This window comes from Astyanax mexicanus, chromosome 20, assembly GCF_023375975.1.
Source record: "Astyanax mexicanus isolate ESR-SI-001 chromosome 20, AstMex3_surface, whole genome shotgun sequence".
In the NCBI taxonomy this organism is placed as follows: Eukaryota; Metazoa; Chordata; class Actinopteri; order Characiformes; family Acestrorhamphidae; genus Astyanax; species Astyanax mexicanus.
The window spans coordinates 22,444,844-22,464,914 of NC_064427.1; the positions used below are offsets into that span (position 1 = coordinate 22,444,844).

At 44.6% G+C, this 20,071-nt stretch overlaps 3 protein-coding genes across 7 annotated transcripts; 2 read left to right on the forward strand and 1 right to left on the reverse strand.

Annotated features, from left to right (window-relative positions):
• Positions 1–137: 137 nt before the first annotated feature.
• Positions 138–5,012, forward strand: ess2 (ess-2 splicing factor homolog). Its single transcript, XM_007254978.4, has 10 exons — positions 138–479; positions 934–1,102; positions 1,294–1,380; positions 1,589–1,758; positions 2,199–2,316; positions 2,642–2,772; positions 3,262–3,364; positions 3,852–3,961; positions 4,135–4,250; positions 4,371–5,012. The coding sequence occupies exons 1-10, from the start codon at positions 381–383 to the stop codon at positions 4,651–4,653; spliced, it is 1,386 nt and encodes a 461-aa protein (XP_007255040.3). The 5' UTR covers positions 138–380; the 3' UTR covers positions 4,654–5,012.
• Positions 5,013–5,446: 434 nt separating this feature from the next.
• LOC103030174 (lysine-specific demethylase 2B) lies at positions 5,447–15,363 on the reverse strand. 5 transcript variants are annotated; one of them, XM_049468987.1, is made up of 21 exons: positions 15,224–15,363; positions 14,037–14,181; positions 13,661–13,739; positions 13,538–13,584; positions 13,093–13,271; positions 12,539–12,645; positions 12,291–12,384; positions 12,035–12,188; positions 11,677–11,792; positions 11,419–11,545; positions 10,478–11,343; positions 10,270–10,356; positions 9,961–10,182; positions 9,725–9,868; positions 9,450–9,530; positions 9,018–9,341; positions 8,262–8,878; positions 7,883–8,046; positions 7,312–7,473; positions 7,000–7,218; positions 5,447–6,169 (listed from the first exon to the last, which is right to left on the reverse strand). In XM_049468987.1, the coding sequence occupies exons 1-21, from the start codon at positions 15,254–15,256 to the stop codon at positions 5,988–5,990; spliced, it is 4,149 nt and encodes a 1,382-aa protein (XP_049324944.1). In that variant the 5' UTR covers positions 15,257–15,363; the 3' UTR covers positions 5,447–5,987. The 5 variants fall into 5 exon arrangements, with proteins under 5 accessions (XP_049324944.1, XP_049324941.1, XP_049324942.1 ...); XM_049468984.1 differs by having other exon boundaries at positions 9,018–9,338; positions 15,197–15,277; XM_049468985.1 differs by having other exon boundaries at positions 8,262–8,875; positions 15,197–15,277.
• On the forward strand, positions 15,282–19,951 carry orai1b (ORAI calcium release-activated calcium modulator 1b). The gene is made up of 3 exons (XM_007254979.4): positions 15,282–15,368; positions 16,036–16,286; positions 16,902–19,951. The coding sequence occupies exons 2-3, from the start codon at positions 16,176–16,178 to the stop codon at positions 17,442–17,444; spliced, it is 654 nt and encodes a 217-aa protein (XP_007255041.1). The 5' UTR covers positions 15,282–15,368; positions 16,036–16,175; the 3' UTR covers positions 17,445–19,951.
• The last annotated feature ends 120 nt before the right edge of the window (positions 19,952–20,071 follow it).

Sequence of the window (20,071 nt, forward strand, 5' to 3'; positions counted from 1 at the left end):
ATTTTACTCTTTTATCATTTATCATTTTTGACTGTTTAGTGTGTATGAATGTAGAATATATTCTTATTTATATCGGGTGTAGTTGAATCGGTTGGTCAGCAGGGGCGCTAGTGAGCATAGACCGGATACACGTAAGGAATGAGCAGCTCAGACCGGAAGTTGCGCGTGAGAGCTCCGTTTGTTTATGTTTTTGGTTGGATAGGAAAATCCTGGATTTACCCTCTAACTTATACAATACTTATCATTATACTTACCGCTATAATCACTACTATACTTCAGAGTACCGGGATTAGAGCAGAGCTCCGCCCAGAAGCAGAGAGAAGCTTTATCTCGCGGGTTTAAAGCGAGTTCACCAGGTGTTTCTCAGGTAAAGGTGAGAGATGGAACCCGGATCCGGTGTGGTCAGTTTACCGGCGAACCCGGAGAACAGCGCCGCCGAGAAACCGCGCACCATTCTGCAAGAAGAGCAATACATACAGGTAACAGTAATACACACTTAACTCTAACAGATACAGGTAACGTTAACTCTAATACACACATGTAACACGAACACACTCAGGTAACACTAATATACACAGGTAGCACTAATACACACAGGTAACTGTCAATAAATACTGGAAACTACCAACACAAGCACATAACTGTCAATACATACTGGTTACAACAAATACATGCAGGTAATGACCACTTCATGTATGTAACAACCAATTATGAAGGGTAATACATACTGGAAACAACCAATACTCAGAGATAACAGCCAGTACATACTGCAGAGGGAGGAATACGCACTGGCAATACTCAATACATATGGATAATATTCAATACATACTGAAATAGACTATGAGCAGCGAGTTGGAGAATCCTCATGACCTCACTGTTCCTCACGAATCCTCACAAATCTTCATTGTTTCTGTGTTTCTCTGTTTTGATCAGAATCTGGAAAAGATCATTCAGAGGGATTTTTTCCCAGATGTGTCGAAGCTGCAGGCGCAGAAGGATTACCTGGAGGCAGAGGAGCTCGGAGACCTGGAGCGCATGCGTGAGATCGCCATCAAATATGGCACAGCTATGGCCAAATACACCCCCCGCACATACGTTCCCTGTGAGTAATATATACCACACACACCAAACACTCCACCCTCACAGTGTGTGTAGGGTGTAGTATCATGCTACTGACTGCATATGTGTGGAGATTAAAGTGAGAGTGAAAACTTTTATTCTGAAATGTAATTATGGGATTGATTATTTTGTATTTAATGTATATGTGTGTGTGTGTGTGCGCACTGTGTTCAGATGTAACTCCATCCACGTTTGAGACGCCGGACGCTCGCGCCGCATCACCGTCCACCTCACACACCAAACCCAGAACTTCAGAAAACGGTTAGTCATCAGTAATCAATAATGAATAATCAGTAAAAATCTCCTACATCAGTAATGTGTCTCCATCAGGAGAATTGAATTATTAATTGTGTAATTAGTTGTTATGGTGTAGGAATTATAATAACTATAATGATTGTGTATTGTTATGGTAATAATATTGTGTATTGTTGTGGTTTAGAATAATAATAATTGTATTGTTGTGGTTTAGGAGCTAAAGATGGTGGTAAGGAGGAGAAGGAGCTCCCGTCCCTGGATCGGTTCTTAGCGAAGAACACAAGTGAGGATAACGCCTCGTTTGAGCAGATCATGGATCTGGCTAAGGATAAAGAGAAGTTGAAGAATGCCTGGCTGTACGAGGCGGAGGAGGAGTTTAAGAAGGTCTGTGATGATGCATGAGGTGTTATCCTGTTTTTGTTTTGATATTCATTGTGCAAAAAAAACTATGGCTATATTTAACAACTGTGACAGGTCTGACTATAGGTAGCATAGAGAGGGTAGGTGGCTGATCTGTGGCAGGTGGTGGCAGTAGCTGGATAGGTGGGCAGTCAGTAAATCTGAGAAAGGTCATTTCTGTTATTTGTATTTTTGGAGAACAGAGAATGTGATCAGATTATCAGAGCCTGATTGTCTGATCACCTCAGATCTGACTATAACAGTCTAACTAAAGGGAGAGAGCCAGGAAGTAACATAGACAAGGAGGCAGTAAAACTGTAGTTTCACTGTAAAACAGTGTTTCTAAGTTGATTGCAAACTTTTATTTAACTTTAGTAACATTTTAAATCATCAGTGAGTATTAAATTATTTGTTTTGTTCCTCAGAGGCACGAGGAGAACCTTGCACTGCCATCGTCGGAGCAGCAGGCGTTGGAGTGTACAAAAGCGGGGGTGGAGACATGGGAATATAAAGCCAGGAACGCTCTGATGTATTACCCCGAGGGTAAGAAGCTTTACTCTACCCTCACCGTGTTCATGAACAGCAGATTTCTACACTAATACTAACAGTGGTTAACAACAATCACATTATATTATCTTGTAAGGATGCATTAATACCGATACTGGCATTGGTATTGGGCTGATACCATGCCAATGTACTCATACTCAAAACGTGATTTGTATCGTATCGCCAAGTTCTTCCTAGTTCAGTACCCAGTTTAAGCTTTATTTCAGTCCAAATATTAATACGGTTCCTTATTAGGTAATGGTAATGGTGGAATAAAACAGGGCTTACCTGTTCATTATATCTCTTATTAATATCTCTGCAGGTGTAAAGGACGACGCTGTGTTTAAGAAGCCGCGGGAGGTTCTGTATAAGAACACTCGGTTTGATGTGGATCCGTTCTGTAAAGCTCTGAATAAATCCCAGATCCAACAGGCTGCTGCTCTAAATGCACAGGTAACCCCGCCCACATCGCTTACCTGAGTACAGGTACCTTTAGGGATCTTCTCAGGAACAGAATCATTACAGTTTAAATGTTAATTTTTTATTTTTAAATATAAAATAGAATTAAGTTACATGTGTTTATTAGCCATGTACACATGCACTACTTACCTGTAGGGGGTGCTAGACTACAGTAGATTAGCCTCGCAAGTTATGAACCTGAAGGATCTGCCGTAACGTCAGAGGTGTAAGGTTATAATGTGCGAGGCAAATCTGCTGTAGTCAAGAGCCCCCTCAAGGTAAGCCTCACTGATGTTACATTGGATCCTTTACTCCGGAACTTATGAGGTGGGCAGAGCTTTCATGAGCATCAGTGAGGAGCACTCAACAAGACCTGCCTGATGATCTGGTTCTGGAGATGTTCTCACAAGTCATTGTCTAGAACATTACAGTTCTGCTCAGAGTGCCATAGATTTGTACACTTGCCTGTTTGTTTGTTTTAAGTTTAAGCTGGGGAAAGTTGGTCCAGATGGTAAAGAGCTCCTCCCACACGAGTCTCCCAAAGTGAATGGCTACGGGTTCGAGGGAACGCCGTCACCTGCACCAGGTCAGTCCATTTGTCACACACACTTCATTTGTGTGTTACATTGTCCATCCTTTGAGTGCAGGTTTGTCCTGTAGCAAAATGAGTGAAACATATTCTTTTCAGGTTCCTTTTGTGTTTATAAATAAGGGTTAAGGGTTAATCTACAGTTACAGTAGATACAGAATCACCAGCATTATAATTTGTTATACCTATAATGTTGCGTGATGCTCCTGCACATCACCAAGGGGAGACTGATTTCAGCACAACACCTTCTTCTGTTGTTTAATGGGTGATGATAGACAGACTCAACTTTCTGTAATTGTTCTGAATCAAATCAGAACCCCTTTAAGTTAGACCAGATTCTGATGCCTTGGTTCAGATCGTGGCACTTTTTACACTTGCTGTTGAAGTTCTCAACAAGTTGAATCTGGGTGTAAATCCAGAGGAGATATGGGTTTTTGAAGGTTCTAATTGGTGCTGGACTGATCAAGGTGTTCTGGTTCTGTAGGAGTGTCCGAGTCTCCGCTGATGACGTGGGGTGAGATCGAGTCCACTCCATTCCGACTGGACGGATCAGAAACACCAATCATAGAGAGGAGCCATGGCCCATCATTCAAGGTCATACACACTACACACACTGTACACTATACACACACACACTGGAACATTCTCCAGTGATCTGATGACTTAAACTAGTGAAGAGAGATTTCAGTGTACTGTTTCTTGATGCCCTGAACTTTCTAGAAGTTCATCATGTTCTGAGCATTGTGTGGGTTCTGTTCCGGTTCTAGATTCCTGAGCCCGGGAGGAGAGAGCGTCTGGGTCTGAAGATGGCGAACGAAGTTGCTGCAAAGAACAGAGCCAATAAACAAGAAGCCCTGCGCAAAGTAACAGAGAACCTGGCCAGGTAACACAGACAAACACACACATACACCTATTACACCTTACATACTATACACTTCTGAATATGATTACAATGAGGTGTTCCTAATGTTCTGCTGGTATTGGTCCTGTGGCTGTGTTGCAGTTTGACGCCGAAGGGTCTGAGTCCGGCGGCTCTGTCTCCGGCATTGCAGCGTCTGGTCAACCGATCGTCCAGTAAATACACGGATAAAGCTCTGAGGGCCAGTTACACCCCGTCACCTTCACACCGCGGTCTCGGTGCCAAGACGCCACACGGGGGCCCTGCCACACCCTCGGGAACGCCCACGCCCAGCAAGACCAAGACCCCCATCACTCACGACCCAGCGTCCATTACCGATGACCTGCTGCAGCTGCCCAAGCGCCGGAAAGCATCCGACTACTTCTGATCAGAACTGGTGGGGCGGAACCCGGCCGGGTCAGAGACGATAAACGCTGCTGTGAACTGATTGGCCCGACTGTCCGAACATTTAATGACTGATTTAAAGCAGACATTCATAAATCCATCTTAAATATACTGTTACATCTACAGCATACGTCTGATCTGTGATTCTGATCATAACTCACATTTAAGAACATCAGACTCTTCCACAGACTCTTAATAGATCTTTGTTTTTGTTTATCTTCTTTATTTTAAATCATTTTACTGATTTTTTTTTTTTTTTTTTTTTTTTTTTTTTTTTGAAAACTGTGCACAGAAGTTAAAGTGGAAGACTTCGGTGGATAAAATGAGATGAAACTCCAGAAACGTCTGTTTTTATTTATTTATTTATTTTATGAACTGGAATAGTAATACTGGGCTTATTATATACTGACATGCCAAAAGTCATGGGACAGGAACTAGTATTGTATCCTATGCTTTTTGGCAGATACATATTGGGATATTTGGGCAGGGTCTCCTGCACTGAATGTGAATGTGATTTCTTCTCATACCGACAGTTCTAGCCAGATGCCACTTGTCCCCATCATTACCCCGCACTGCACAGCACTGTCCACTGTGGGAGGTAATATTAGCTTCACTAACGTTTTCTTTTCTTTCTAAATGCAGTTAAATCCTCACCTTAATGTGGAAGCCTAATTCTAATCAGTAAGTCACTATCCCAATTCTTTTAATAATACAGGGCAGTTTAGTTGTTCTGATGTTTTCAGTAACAGTAAGAGAAATGAGAGCAGAACTCAGTGTAGGAAAAATAAGGTATTTATTTGGGTTAAACTGTGCAAATGTTACTCAGATATTCACACCAGGTCTAACGGAACAGAGCAGTTTACACAACCGAGAGTTTGGACTGTTCTATCGGGTCTAAAGGACGGTAGAAACCGTCAGAGCGGAATCTGCTGGAACTAAACTAAACTCTGCTCTGCTCAGGAGTGCAGATAAAAATGCACATAAACAAAGAACAATGTAAACAACTTTCTGATACAAAAATTACTTTTACGTCCCGCAGCGCAACCTGCGCCAAGGTTCTGTTTACTATAAACACATACAGTCCGAACAGTCCCGGGCCGTGTCCAGTGATGTCAGGTGGTTTTCCAAACGCAGAGTGAAAATCTGCAGTGAGTAAATGTAAAAAAGTGGATGATGCTCCCCCTGCTGGACACACTAGGTTCCGCATGGCAGTCCTGCAGATTGGTGGAGAATGCAGGACTTTGTTCTGCCTCCCTGGGCAGTTCATTCCCCACCACCCGCCCTGCGGTCAGCCCGGGTCGGGTTACCTAATGGAGGCTAGCTCACCCTGGTCAGCAGTTTGTCATCGGTCAGGGTGAACTGAACACTGACTGACATCTCGGCGATGAAGCGCTCACAGGCCTGCCGGGTCACCTGACTGCAGGAGCGCAGGTCGATGGAGCTGATGTTGCCACAGCGTTTAAAATACACCAGAGACACGTCCGTCACCCGGTGACACACTGTAACACACACAGACACACACCAGGTTAGCTTAATTCAGATTACAGTTACGGTTATGATCTTTATTTTTAGTTACTATCCAGTCCTATCATGTATGTATGTGTATATATTTATATACTTATAAAAAAAAACATTCTCTGCATGTTTCTACACCTGTTATCTGTTATTTTTTTTATCATGTAATTCATTCTGTAGTTGTATTATAATTACAGACTGTAGTTCTGTATCTGTTTCTCTGCATACTTTATTATTCTTCTCCTTTCACCCTGTTCTTCAATACTCAGGACCCATAGGACACTGTTGGTGGACTATTCTCAGTGCAGCAGTGAAACTGAGGTGTTTAAAAACTCCAGCAGCACCGCTGTATCTGATCCACTCGTACCAGCATAACACACAGTAACATCTCATACACTACTACCATGCTAATTAGTGCTAATCACTGCAGTGCTAAGAATAATGACCCACCACCCAAATAATAATAGCTGCTCTGTGGTGGTCTGTCCTGTGAGTATTGAAGAACAGGGTGAAAGGAGAATAATTTGCACCCACTATGAAACCAAAATCTAACTCCCATAATTCATGTGGCCATACCATGAGCACACTGGCCACAATTTAAGCAGGTGTGAGTGTTCCCATACAGTCCCCTGAGGTAATACATCATGATCAATTTACATACAATGGTATATAGCTGTAACACTTCTACATTCCACCTTCAGGATCTGTTGTGATGTCCCGTTCTGAACCCACAGGAGCTAGTGTGGAGTCTGTCCCTTTTTCTGTGTGTGTTTACCTGACAGGTTGGTGTGTGTTTGTGTGTGTGTGTGTATACCTGATAGGTTGATGTGTGTGAGGGTGTCTCGGCTGCTGGTTCCAGCGGCAGTGAGGAGGTTGATGCTGTGGTCAGTGATGTGGTTACAGTAGCTGAGGTCCAGGCGGGTCAGGGAGGGGAGAAGCTTGATGAGGAGGCGGAGTGAGTGGTCCGTGATGTCCAGCCCAGCCAGATTCAGATCCTCCACATTACAGAGCTTACTGCTGCAGTCTTGCTGACCTGCACACCAGAAGGGGAGTCAAGAGGGGAGTCAGGAGTGTGTGTGTTACCTGGTCTGTAGTCTGAGAGCAGGGTCGTGTGTGTGTGTGTTACCTGGTCTGTAGTCTGAAGGCGGGGTCAGTAGGTCAGTGATCTGCTGGTCTTTCAGCCCCTCCACCCACTGCAGGTCCAGCGCCCGCAGCATTGGGCAGGAGGAGGAGCACAGCGCCGAAACCGCCGCCCACGAACACCCAGCCAACTGCAGCTCCCGCAGGCCTAACACAAATACACAATACACACTTAGGTGAAGCTGCAGTACAGTGCAGTATATTACAGTAAAGTGTGGGATGCTATATAGTGTAATGAGTGGGGGTAGAGTATAGCACAGTACAATAAAGAGAATGTTGCTGGAGTACAAAGCAGTCAGTATGTTAGAATATACTATGATATAGTGTTACTGTATTGTACAATAAAAGGTGTTAAGAGTATAGCACAGTATAGTAAGTGATGTTAGAATATAGTACAGTGAAGTGGGTGCTGCTAGAGTATAGATGTGTGGTGTTAAAAGAAAAGTACAGTGCAGTTGGAGGGGTTAAAGTATAGTACAGGGGGTGTTAGAATATAGTGCAGCAATACAGTACAATGAGTGGGGTTAGAGTTTAGTACAGAGCAGTGCTGTACCCACCTGGAAGGCGGGTGATTAGCCAGCTGAGCTGCTTCTTGGAGATGTTGGTCCAACTGAGGTTGAGGGAAACGGGCTGCCGGCGGATCACTCCACTCAACATCAGGGGACTGATAGACTTACAGCGGCTCAGATCAATCCACCTCCACAGACTCTTATCACAACACCTGACAGACAGACAGACAGAGTGAGAGAGAGAGAGAAAGAAAGATAGAGAGAAAATAGTACAGTGTAGTGAGTGATGTTGAGTGATGAGTAGTGTGTGTGTGTGTGTGTGTGTGTATAGTGTATATAGAGTAATATACAGTGAGTATAGGGTGTATATATAGAATAAGGAGTGTATATATTGACTAGTGTGTGTGTGTGTGTGTGTGAGACTTACCACCTGTTCCAGGTCCTGCAGACGCGCATACACATACACAGCTCGCTGTACTGCAGGTAACTGAACACACCCATCCACTCCTCCCTGCCAATCACGTGGCTCCGGCCATCATTCAGTGGAAGGCGGTCCGGTGGGGGGCAGATGGGCGGCGGCCTGATGACATGCCGTTCCACCTGAGCGCAGTTGGGCTGGTGTAAGGAGGTGGTGGCAGCTGAAGGCGGACCCTTATTTGCTGGAGGCTCCTCCCCCTCTGGTTCCTCCTTGGGTCCAAGCCAGTCGCCCAGGCAACCGTTTCCAGACAGCACTCCGTACTGGCCCCACCTCCCCTCGGCCTTCTGGAATTCCTGCTTCAGCCGTTTGCTCCTGGGCTTAAGTTGTCTGTCAGCATCCTCCTCGCCACAGGATTGGCTGTTATCGTGCGATGCTGACGTCCTGTTTGGAGAAATGGAGGTGTGGTTAACTCTAGCTCCTCCTCCTCCAAACCTGTTTTTCACTGCATCTTCATCTCTGTGCTCCACGTTTTTCTGGCCGATGTCTTCATCACTTTGCTCCTCCTTGATTGGCCTCTCCTCCTTCCCACTCTCTCTCTTAACTCGCTTGGCCGGTTTGGTCTTCTTCTGGGGGTCAGACAGTATAGGGTCAGCTCTCCTAATAGACTGCCTCTTTATACAGATGCTCCTCCCACACCTTAACATTAACTACTCTAACAGTGTGTGTGAATGTTTGTGTGTGTGTTTGTGTATTGGTTCAGCAGACCTTCTTTCTCCTGGGCTCTGAGTCCTTACAGCACCTCCTCTTCCTGTTCACAGGCACCTCCTCCTCCTCCTCCACTTTGGGCTTCAGCACAGGTGATGACCCCAGAAAGGGGAGGGGTTTCTGATTGGCATCGTCAGGCTTGCTAATGGGCGTGTCCTCTGGCTCTGTTTTCTGATTTAATGCTGAGGAATCAGCGAGTGAGTCACAGGTAATTTCTGTAGTTCGGTTAATATCCAGTTTGTCTGTCAGGTCCGGTTGGGGGCGGGGCTTGGCTACAGAACCTGGGAGGGTAGGTGCAAATTTAAAGCCCGGACCCCTTTTCTGCTTTATAGGGAGAAAAGAAACTTTGTTACGAATCAAACACTAACAGAGCGGGTTTAACAGAACACTTCTGGTCGTCACCACAACGTAAAAGTTCAGTACGGTACTTACTTTTCCAGCTTTTCCTGCATGGTTGCATTTGGGACACTCCCAGCTGTTTGGTAGCTCCTCATTCACCACCCCGCCCGCTTCCTGCACAAAGAGAAACACACCGTCCAACTCCACCCACTTACACCACCCACCAGCACCGCCCACAAAGACCACCCACGACATTACTCTCCAACACCACCCACTGGCACTGCCCACAGCCACAAACATTACCCACCTAAAACACCCATCGACACCACGCACTTGACAACGTCCACAAACACCATCCATTGACTGACCTTCAGGCAGGCTGGGTGGATGATCTCATTACAGATGGAGCACTCCATCAGCATCAGCCCAAACTTCTCTAGGTCTGACTCCACTGTTTCCTCCTTTCCTGCCTCCCCACACACTGCACACACCGCTGTGTGAGGCAGCATAGGCTGTGGAATACACAAACACAGTGAGTTTAGTGTGGGGGGATTAGTGTGGAATGATCAGTGAGGAGTGATCAGTGGGGGGGTGTCGTACTCACAGCGATGCACTGTCTGAGGATGCAGGTCTGCTTCATCCTTCCCGGCCCGCCAAACTTTCTCATGTCTTTACAGAAGTGGCACTGCCCGCACTCAGTCCGCACACATGCTGCACACTGCCTACACCGTGTCCGCCTCCGTCGTGCCGCCGCACTCCGCGCTGCACTTACACCCGACCCACTACACACACTCACCCGTGACCGGGGGCGGGCTGGGGGACGCAGCTTTTACAAACAAGGAAAATAGAGAAAATATAAATAATAAATATAACACAGGTATGACGAATATAAGAATATGCATCAGAATTTTACCTTAATGGATTTCTTGGGGCAGCAAACGATAGGTGTTCCTGTGACAGCCAGCTGGGGGTCATCATCTGCATGTTCCTTTAGCACCGCCTACACACACAAACACACGACAATACACATTCACACACTCTTTCTGACCGACTGTAATACACAACATGAAGCATAGGTGGCGCTCTATAATGCCGCTACACAAACAGACATTAGAGATCACCTTCATGTGCTGCAGCAGAGCCTGGGGGTTTTCTATCCCGTTTGGAACGCAGCGTTTTCCCTCCGGCAGCGACTCCAGTTTCTCCACCAGCGCGTGCAGACCGTTCAGCTCAAACTCTGTCAGGTAAGTCCATCCGGATGCCACATCTTTAGGGTCCCCATTGGCTTTAGGGTCCCCATTGGTTTTAGGGTCCCCGACGGCTTTAGAGTCCCCATTGGCTTTAGAGTCCCCAATGGCGTTAGGTTCTCCATTGGCTTTAGGGTCCCCAACGGCTTTAGAGTCCCCATTGACTTTAGGATCCCCAACGGCTTTAGGGTCCCCAATAGTTTCAGAGTCCCAATTGGCTTTAGGGTCCCCATTGGCTTTAGGGTCCCCATTAGCTTCAGGGCACCCAGCGGCTTTAGGGTCCTCAACAGCTGTAGAGTTCCCAACAGCTTTAAAGTCCGCCACAGCTTTAGAGTCCCCAAGGGCTTTAGAGTTTGCCATGACTTTAGGGTCCACCACAGCTTTAGAATACACCACAGCTTTAGAGTCCGCCCTGGCTTTAGGGTCCCCAACAGCTTTAGAGTCCCCACTGGCTTTAGGGTCCCCACTAGCTTTAGGGTTTTCAATGAGTTTAGGGTCCCCTGCAGTTGTAGAGTCCACCATCACTGATTTACTGCTGTCCTCTGAGTCACTAAGCGAAAATCTTACTGTGTGTGGTGGGTGTGTAGGTTGTGATGAGGAGGTTGCAGAGTGTGTGGAATGTGTATGGTGTGTGTTCGGACTGGACTGAAGTGACCGCTCAGTCTCCATTAGCACCTCACTGGACTCGCCCACATCTGCCCGCAGTTCAGAGACAGGACTGCAGTGCAGAGACTCTGAACCTGAAAAACAGAGATTACAGTTCTACACCTAAAACACTACATTACCCACAATGCACATCACTTTCACTCACTCACCAGTCAGTCTAACATCTGTCTTGAACTCCAGGGTGAGGTAGGACTGGTTGGTGAGACACTGCACGTATCTCTCCAGAACGTACCAGCACATCTCGTAGAAGAATGGGTAACGGAACTTAGAGTGGACCTGAGAGACACCAACATCTTCAGAATCACAACTATCACATCACTACCACCATCATAATATCACAACCATAGTATGACAACGATTACATCAACAACATCATCAGTGTAGAGGAAGCATGTGGTAAGGTTTACTTTAGTGCGGTTCTCAATGTCGTAGACGTGGAGCTGCATGGGGATGTTAAAGCTGTGCAGCAGATTCCCACCAAACACCAGCGCATCCTCCGGAGTGTACACAGCGTGGATCCACCCTGCACAATTTATTATGTTTAATGTATGATTAGAATAGCACTCCTAAGGCAAATTTTTGATTGGAATATCACTGCTGAGGTAACTGTATGATTATAATAGCACTGCTGAATTAAATCTATGATTGGAATAGCACTGCTGAGGTAACTAGGATTAGAACAGTACTGTTTACATGTGTAATAGTGTTATTATGTGTTATTATGTGTGTAATAGAGTGTTTTTATGTGTGTATTAGAGTACTGGCCTGATGGGATGAAGAAGGTGTGCCCCTGTTTGAGGACAATTCGCTGGCAGCCGTCGGCCTGATCGCCCAGAAACACGTCGCTCTGCTTCCCAGACAGAACCCACTGCTCATACAGGTCCAGATTACAAGGGGTGGGTGGGATCAACCAAAACACCTGCAGGAGGTGAGGGGGCGGGGTTACAGAGGCAGTCACACCTGGTTCTGATGAACCCTCAGTACAGCTGAAACAGAACCATCCAGAACCTTCCACACTCACCTTCTCTCCTCTGAAGACGTGGTACCACACTGACGTTCCGCCGAAATCGATGTGGAAATCAGTGTAGCATCCCTTAACACTCATCAAACAGTACCTACACAGGGTGAGCGAGAGTGAGAGAGAGGGTCTGTGTAGAGTCTCTGAAGAGTCCAGTGGTGTGTAATAGTGTTCAGTAGTGTCTGTATAAAATTTAGTAGTGTGTTGTTTGAGTTCAGTAGAGCTCAGTAGTGTGTAGTGAGGGGTCTCACCGCTGGACTTTGGGGTATTTCATCTCAGAGATGACGTTAGTGGCCTCAGTTTGGCGCTGTTTCAGGTGAAGAGGCCACATGTTGTCCACCCAGTCCACCAGATCCACCTGCAGAAACCAGAGATATTTCTATCTTACTAAATTTAATAACACATTTACATTATAGATCATATTAATCACCATAGTCTAACACAGTCAAGATTTACCAGTAGCAGCAGATTCTTAATAGCTGCTAATTAAACTTTAAATACCCCATTTGTAGTGAGATGCTCAGTATTCTTTAGGCACTGACTATATCTACAATAACTTTATTAATATTCTATACAATCATTATCATACTGCCCTTACCTACAAAAACACAACACACACTTCACAAACACAAAAAAAAACACTACACGCACTGCAGACCTAATACAATTTCGTATTCTAAAATTAATCTGTAAATAAGAGAATCAGTGAATTGGCGAATCAGTAAATAAGTACATCAGTGAATAAGTGAATCTGTGAACAAGTGAACCGGTGAATAAGTGAATAAGTGAATCAGTAAATCGGTACCACAGCGGGTCTCTGGATCAGGTTCTCAAGTTTGGTGTGGCTGAACTCCAGGCTGATCACATTAAACAGTTTGTCTCTCTCTTCCTCTGGAGTTTCGTAATAACGAACAAACTGCGACATGCTCATCTCTGAGCCTTTCTGCGTACTGACATCCATCACGTCCACCGTCCGCCGACTTCCTACACACAGACACGTGTACACATACACAAAAGCATCATGACAGGCTGCAGTTTGTCACCCTCATCCCCAGAGTTCAGAGTCAGAAAGGCCACAGGCGGATAACAGGTGGAATAATCATTAACATAGCACTGATTTTTACACATAATGTAAAGTTGGAACTATATTATCATCCTCCACTGTCAGCGCTGTGAGCAGAGTAACACCACACACTGTACTGAGGTAAATGTACTTCCGGCCCCTTCGGCAGTAGTATTGTCACGCTTACCAACGAGTCCTTTAATTTCGCTGACGGTGAACTCTGGCTCAGGCATTCTGAAACAGAGCAAGAGGACAGTCAGACAGGGGGTGTGGACAGTAGGAGAAGTTCTGTTCAGGTGAGGTGTGTTACCTGATTCCCAGCCCCTCTTTGGATTTGAACACCAGGGGGACTCGCAGGGCTTCTCTCTGAACATACTCGTATGTGAAATCTGTTTGGAAATAAAACATGCACATCCGTGCATATGCACGTCTGTAATTACGCACTTCCGTAAACCAGCACTTCCATAAAAATGCACTTCCATAAACACACTAATTCTTAAACACACACTTCTCTAATCACACACTTACACAAACACACAATTTTCTAACCAAACACTTGCCTAAACACACACTTCTCTTATCAAACTCCCATAAACATGCAGTTCTGTAATCCCACATTTACTTAATGTAAGTAAACACACTTTTATTAACACTTTTATAAACACACACTTCAGTAAAGACATTACCTTTGCCCTCCATATAGTGTATGAAATTGCTGCTGTAGTGGTCGCTGCACAGTTTATCCTCCAGATCAAAGCCTCTGATGTTGGCAATGTCTTCCACGTCTGATAAATCCTCCTCTTCATCGTACATCCTCCTGCACATGGAGCGCTACGGGAGAGGACACGCCCACAAATACATACACAAGTTCATCTCAAACCCCAAACTCTGAATCTGTTCATCCCAAACCCCTAATCTGAATCTGATCATCCCAAACCTCCACTATAAACAAGTTATTCTCAAACCAGCATTTTGAATCTGTTAATTTAAAACAAACCTGAACGTGTTTGTTTCAAACAAACCCCTACTCTGAATGGATTTATCTCAAACAAACCCCCACTCCTAAGAAGTTCATCTCAATTAAACCCCCACTTTAAACAAATTCACCTAAAACCCCCACTTTGAAGCAGTTAATCTAAAACTCCGACCCTAATCAAGTTCATCCCAAACTACCACTCTGAATGGGTTCATATCTATCAAACCCTCATTCTGATCAGGTTCATCTCAAGCCCCCACTCTGAATAAGTTTATCTCAAACAAACCCCACTCTGAACGGGTTCATCACTAAAACCCTCACTCTTAACTATTTCATCTGAATCAAACCCCCACTTTGAACGTGTTAATCTCAAACAAACCCTCATTCTGAATGGGTTTACCTCTCAAACCCCCACTCTAAAAAGGTTCACCTCGCAAACACCCCATCTGGACAAGTTCACCTCTCAAACCTCCACTCTGAAAGAGTTCATATCAATCCCCCACTCTGAATGCATGTTGTATTGTTATTTGTGTTATTAGTGTTAATAATAAAGTTAATAATGATATTGATGATGTAACAGTGTACTCTCAGTAACGCGATGCGCGTGCAGTTAAGCACGGCTGCACAGGCAGGCCCTGCAGAGCGCGTGCAACATTAAACCCAGAAGAACCGAGAGAATCGCAGCGTGCAGGAGCTTGAGCACAGCTGCAACTTCTGCACGCGCGTGTTCTGCACGAGCTTGGAGCGTGTGCGCGCGCTGCTGCTTTTTGTAGGGAGGTCGTACCGCGTTTTTGTTTGTTTACATCGAGACCCCGCGCGTGCACGCGACTTGCAGGCCACACACACACACACACATACAAACACACACACCCTCCTCGCGGATCCCCGGATACACACCAGCCTGCGGCCGGGCTCCTCGCGCGCCTCCATCCCGCAGCGCTGATCACTCCCGATCACTCCTCCATCTCACCCCTCACGCGCTCACCCGCTCACTGCGCGCGCCTGTGCCTGTTCCTGCGCGTGCGCGCGAGTATCAGTGCGCGTGAGTATCAGTGCGCGTGAGTGAGACTCTAAACTAAAGTAGGAACCATCTTTTTCGTGTAGTGGCCCGTGACGTCACGGACAGACAAACCAAAACATTGCGTCACGCGCTTGGGCCGGAAGGGGCCGGGCCTGCTTATGGAGAGTCCGCCCACTTCCTGTCCTCCTTTATATAAGTAATTAGCCGCTAGAGGGAGCCAGATTAGAATAAATGGGGGTGAATAGAGCTAAACACTAAAGACTTACATTAAATACTGTCTAACTACTTCTCCAGAATATTCCTTTAATTTTAAAAAGTATAATTAAGTATTTAAATAAAAATGCTGTATCAGTATCTACTGGAGTATTATTTTTACTTCACAGTTGTAATTTAGTAACAAAATACTGTACTTAGGTACTAAAATACTGTATCTGTATCTACTAGAGTATTATTTTTACTTCATTACTGTACTTGAGTACTAAAATGCTGTATATGTATCTACTGGAGCTTTACCTTTAATCACACGCTGAACTGATCTGATAAATATAATTTAACAGTGTTTTAATAAATTCCTTTAAAGGAAAATATGTTTTGGTTTATTTTAGCTGATTTGTTTTGTTGATGCTGTTATTGGGAGTAAACGCGCTGTTATATTATTTGTTTTATAATGGTGATTTTTTTTACGCAGGCGGGCTCTAGCGCTCTAAGTCAGCGGTGCACTGCGGAAAGTGTAGTTTAGCGCGGTGCAACGCGGGACCTCGCGGGCGGTGTGGCAGAGCTGCAGCGGTGTAATCGCGCGGAGCGGACCGCGGTGTGACTGTGGCGGAGATGAGCAGCGCCCGCTCCCTGCAGGCCCTCACCTGGAGGAGGCTTTACCTGAGCCGAGCCAAACTCAAAGCGTCCAGCCGAACCTCCGCCCTGCTGTCCGGGTTCGCCATGGTGAGCAGAACCGCAGAACCGATACCAGAGTTCTGTCTCTCACAGACAGTGGGGTTCTAGATCTATAGTAACCACACCAGGTTCTGTATTTAACTCCACGCTCTATATACAGCTTCTGTATGGGTTCTTTGTGATTTTAGCAGATGGGTTTTATGTTTCATTAGAAACACAAAACACTCACTTGTGCTTCTATGCATTTGCCACTTTATTTGAAACACTCCTCACTAACAGTGTGTGGGAGAGTGGGGTATGTTAAATGTTTGTTTAATGTTTGGTATGTAGTGTTTGGTGTTTAACTTTTTAAAGTGTTTAAACGTGTTAAGTGTGTTGCATGTTGTGTATATAATGTTGGGGGATTTAGGATTGGGTATTTATTTAGTGTTGGGGGTTTAGTATTTGGACTTTAGTGTTGGGTATTTGTTTAATGTTGGGTGTTTGGTGTTGGGTATTTAATGTTGGGTGTTGGATTTTTAGAGTTGGGTATTTATTGCTGGGTTTTGGGTATTTTATGTCAGGTGTTCAATGAATGGTGTTTAGTATTGGGGTGTTTAATGTTTGTGTTGGGTGTTGGGGTATTTATTGTTGGGTGTTGGATGTTTAATGTTTGGTGTTTAGGTGGCGATGGTGGAGGTCCAGCTGGACACCAGTCACGACTACCCCCCTGGCCTTCTGATCGCCTTCAGCGCCTGCACCACCGTGCTGGTGGCTGTTCACCTGTTCGCCCTGATGATCAGCACCTGCATCCTGCCCAACATTGAGGCGGTCAGTAATGTCCACAATCTGAATGCCGTGCTTGAGTCGCCACATGAGCGAATGCAGCGGTACATCGAGCTGGCCTGGGCATTCTCCACCGTCATCGGCACGCTGCTGTTCCTGGCTGAGGTGGTGCTGCTGTGCTGGGTGAAGTTCCTGCCCGTCCGGCCGCGGAACCAAAAGAACGGCACCATGCCTGCCGGGGTCGCTGCTGCTATCACCTCCACCTCCATTATGGTGCCCTTTGGCCTCGTCTTCATCGTCTTCGCCGTCCACTTCTACCGCTCGCTGGTCAGCCACAAAACCGACCGGCAGTTCCAGGAGCTAGAGGAGCTGGAGGACCTCCAGAACGAACTGGACCAGGGAGGGGACGCCTCAGTACTGCAGTCTCCCACGTCACAGTAGCGTTGAGTGGGCTGCGGGGGGCGCTGCTGCAGCGGGGTCAGTTTACCTGCTGTAGGTGTTCTAATGCTGCTAGAGCTGCTGTCTCACCTGAGTACCAACCACAGTACTGGTGTCTAAGACACCTGAGCAAACCAAACACCCCTGTGATCACCAGCACAATGGTCCACACCACACCAGCATCCAGCACCAGAGAGATACGACTCTACATTTAAACAACCTTCAGTTAATTGGTTATTAGATTTCATTTGAAATAATTATTTTATTATGAAGCGTTAGATGTTGTTTGGTGTTGTTTTATGAAGACCAGCTTTAGAAGCTTTAATTAATCGGAGTATTGATTTGAAAGACTACCCCCACACACACACACACGCACGCACACACACTGTCCGAGGCATTATCCTGAAGCCATCAGCCAATCACAGTGCACAACTAATCCCGCTGCAGCAGATCTGCTGTACTGATCCTGATCCTGCATGTGGATATTTAATGAAATGCTTTGTAGTGTTTTATCTCTCTGTGTGTTTGTTTGTGTGTGTGTGTCCAATGCTGCGTTCACATTTCAGGATTTCGTACTCTGACTGATCTCTGTCTGATTCACTGAGGTCTGATCATATGTATTACATGCCAAAAGTCATGGGAGAAGAACTAGTATGGTGTCCCATGACTTTTGGCATACTCCATTGACACTAAACAGTGCTGCATTGAGCCGTGGAATATGTGAGTGGAGTCTCCTGCAGTAAATGTGGGTGTGACTTCACAAGTCTCTGTTTATTACACGGGCAATTCTAGCCAGACGCCTCCGCTCTTCATCACTCTATCATGGTGATATTAGCTTCAATGGAGTATTTCCATCCATCTGCACCCAATTTTAGGATCAGTTTTTAAACAACCACACTTATAACATCTCAATACTTATACAGGTGTTGGCATTTGCAAGCCCTCTGTCCCCTGAGGAATCACTTAATGATCAGTTTACATCCTGCTGTCCCAGGACTTTATGGTAAAAAGGTATCCTATCATGATAAAACATATCACAAAAATATATATTGTCATTCTGCCCAGAATGACTAAACAACACGGAATGACTATGCATGACGAATTAAACAATCAGCGCAGTAAAATTCAATCAATTATTCATGATTATTCTGCAGATTCATTAATTAGCCACGTCAAATTTAGTATCTGATGTTTTACAGAAGAAGATGGTAGACTAATGTTGCTAAACATTCTGGAAATCAGCACAAATAACCCATAAAAACTGTTACAACATATATATATATATATATATATATATATATATATATATATATATATATGGGTAAAGCAGGTCTATTTTAACATAAGTCGTGTAATTCACTTAAGAAGGTTTAAAGTTTACGTATCTGTGAGTTTATTGGCTGGTTTAAAAATAGAAATCTGATTATTATCTAACTCCTGTTACTCTGAAGTTTTCCCCAATTATTTGATTACCCACATTGATATAAAGTAAAGTTGATCTGAAACTGATAAATTTTCACTCAGTGATCAGGTCTGATTATTCCTGTAATGTGAACGTGGCTGCGGGTCTGATTGTGGCATGCGATGAAATGCTTGTTAAACGCTTAAAACAAACTGTCCGTAACGTTATTCTGTCCGGTGACTGCAGTCCGATCATAAGCTCATTATTATTTAATATTTATCTGTTTTTAGATTACAGTTGTGTCATTGTGTTTATTGATCATGTGAGCAGATCGAAGCAATTTGTTGATGAAGACACTTCAGTTTACAGTTTTTATTCAGACTCTGATCTAACAGAACTGATTAGCTGCCTGTGTTGAACGAAGCGGTAAGCGCTAACTGTATGACATACACTCCTAATTCCGCATAACGACATCGTGAACATAATGATTTACCCCTTACAGCATCTCACTCTCCTCTCTTACAGTGTTTACATAAACACTGGATTCGATATCAGAGAGAGATAATCAGAACAATGTCAGTGTTCTGCTCCTCTCAATATATACAAATATTTCAGTTTAATATCAGTTTTAATTAAATGTTGATCTGGTGAGCACTTTACAGAAAATGAATGTTTACATTATAGTAATGGTAAAGTTTCTGAAACCTTTATGTTGAAAAACGGGTCTCAGAGGGCTAATTTCACAGTTAGCCTGATTAGCTAAGGGAAAACTATGATGTTTATAGTGTTTAAGTTCAGGTTTTTAGATTTTGGATAAATTTCTTAAGTTAAATAACTGTGTTTAAGGAGAATCTGACCGAAGCAGTTTTAATGTGAAAGTGTGTCCGTCTGAGTTAGCGGAATTAGCACGGCTGCAGATTGATTCCACTGGCTGTTTACAGAATATTAATTTTATGACCAAATAGAATAAGACACAAATATTAACTGTTTACATGAGGAGGAAGGTGGAGCCTGTTTGTATTATTTTATTGTTTACTGGATAAGAACTGGAACATTTTTGTCATAAACTTCATAAACATTTTAATCCAATAAAACTGAATCTCATAAACCCATGTCTGAGCAGTGATTCTCTGGCTTCTCAGCAATAGAATAACTAAAATATATACTGATTCTTTTTTTAATAATTCTAATATTGACCTTTTAGTGTTTACTGCCGCAGTTTCACCAC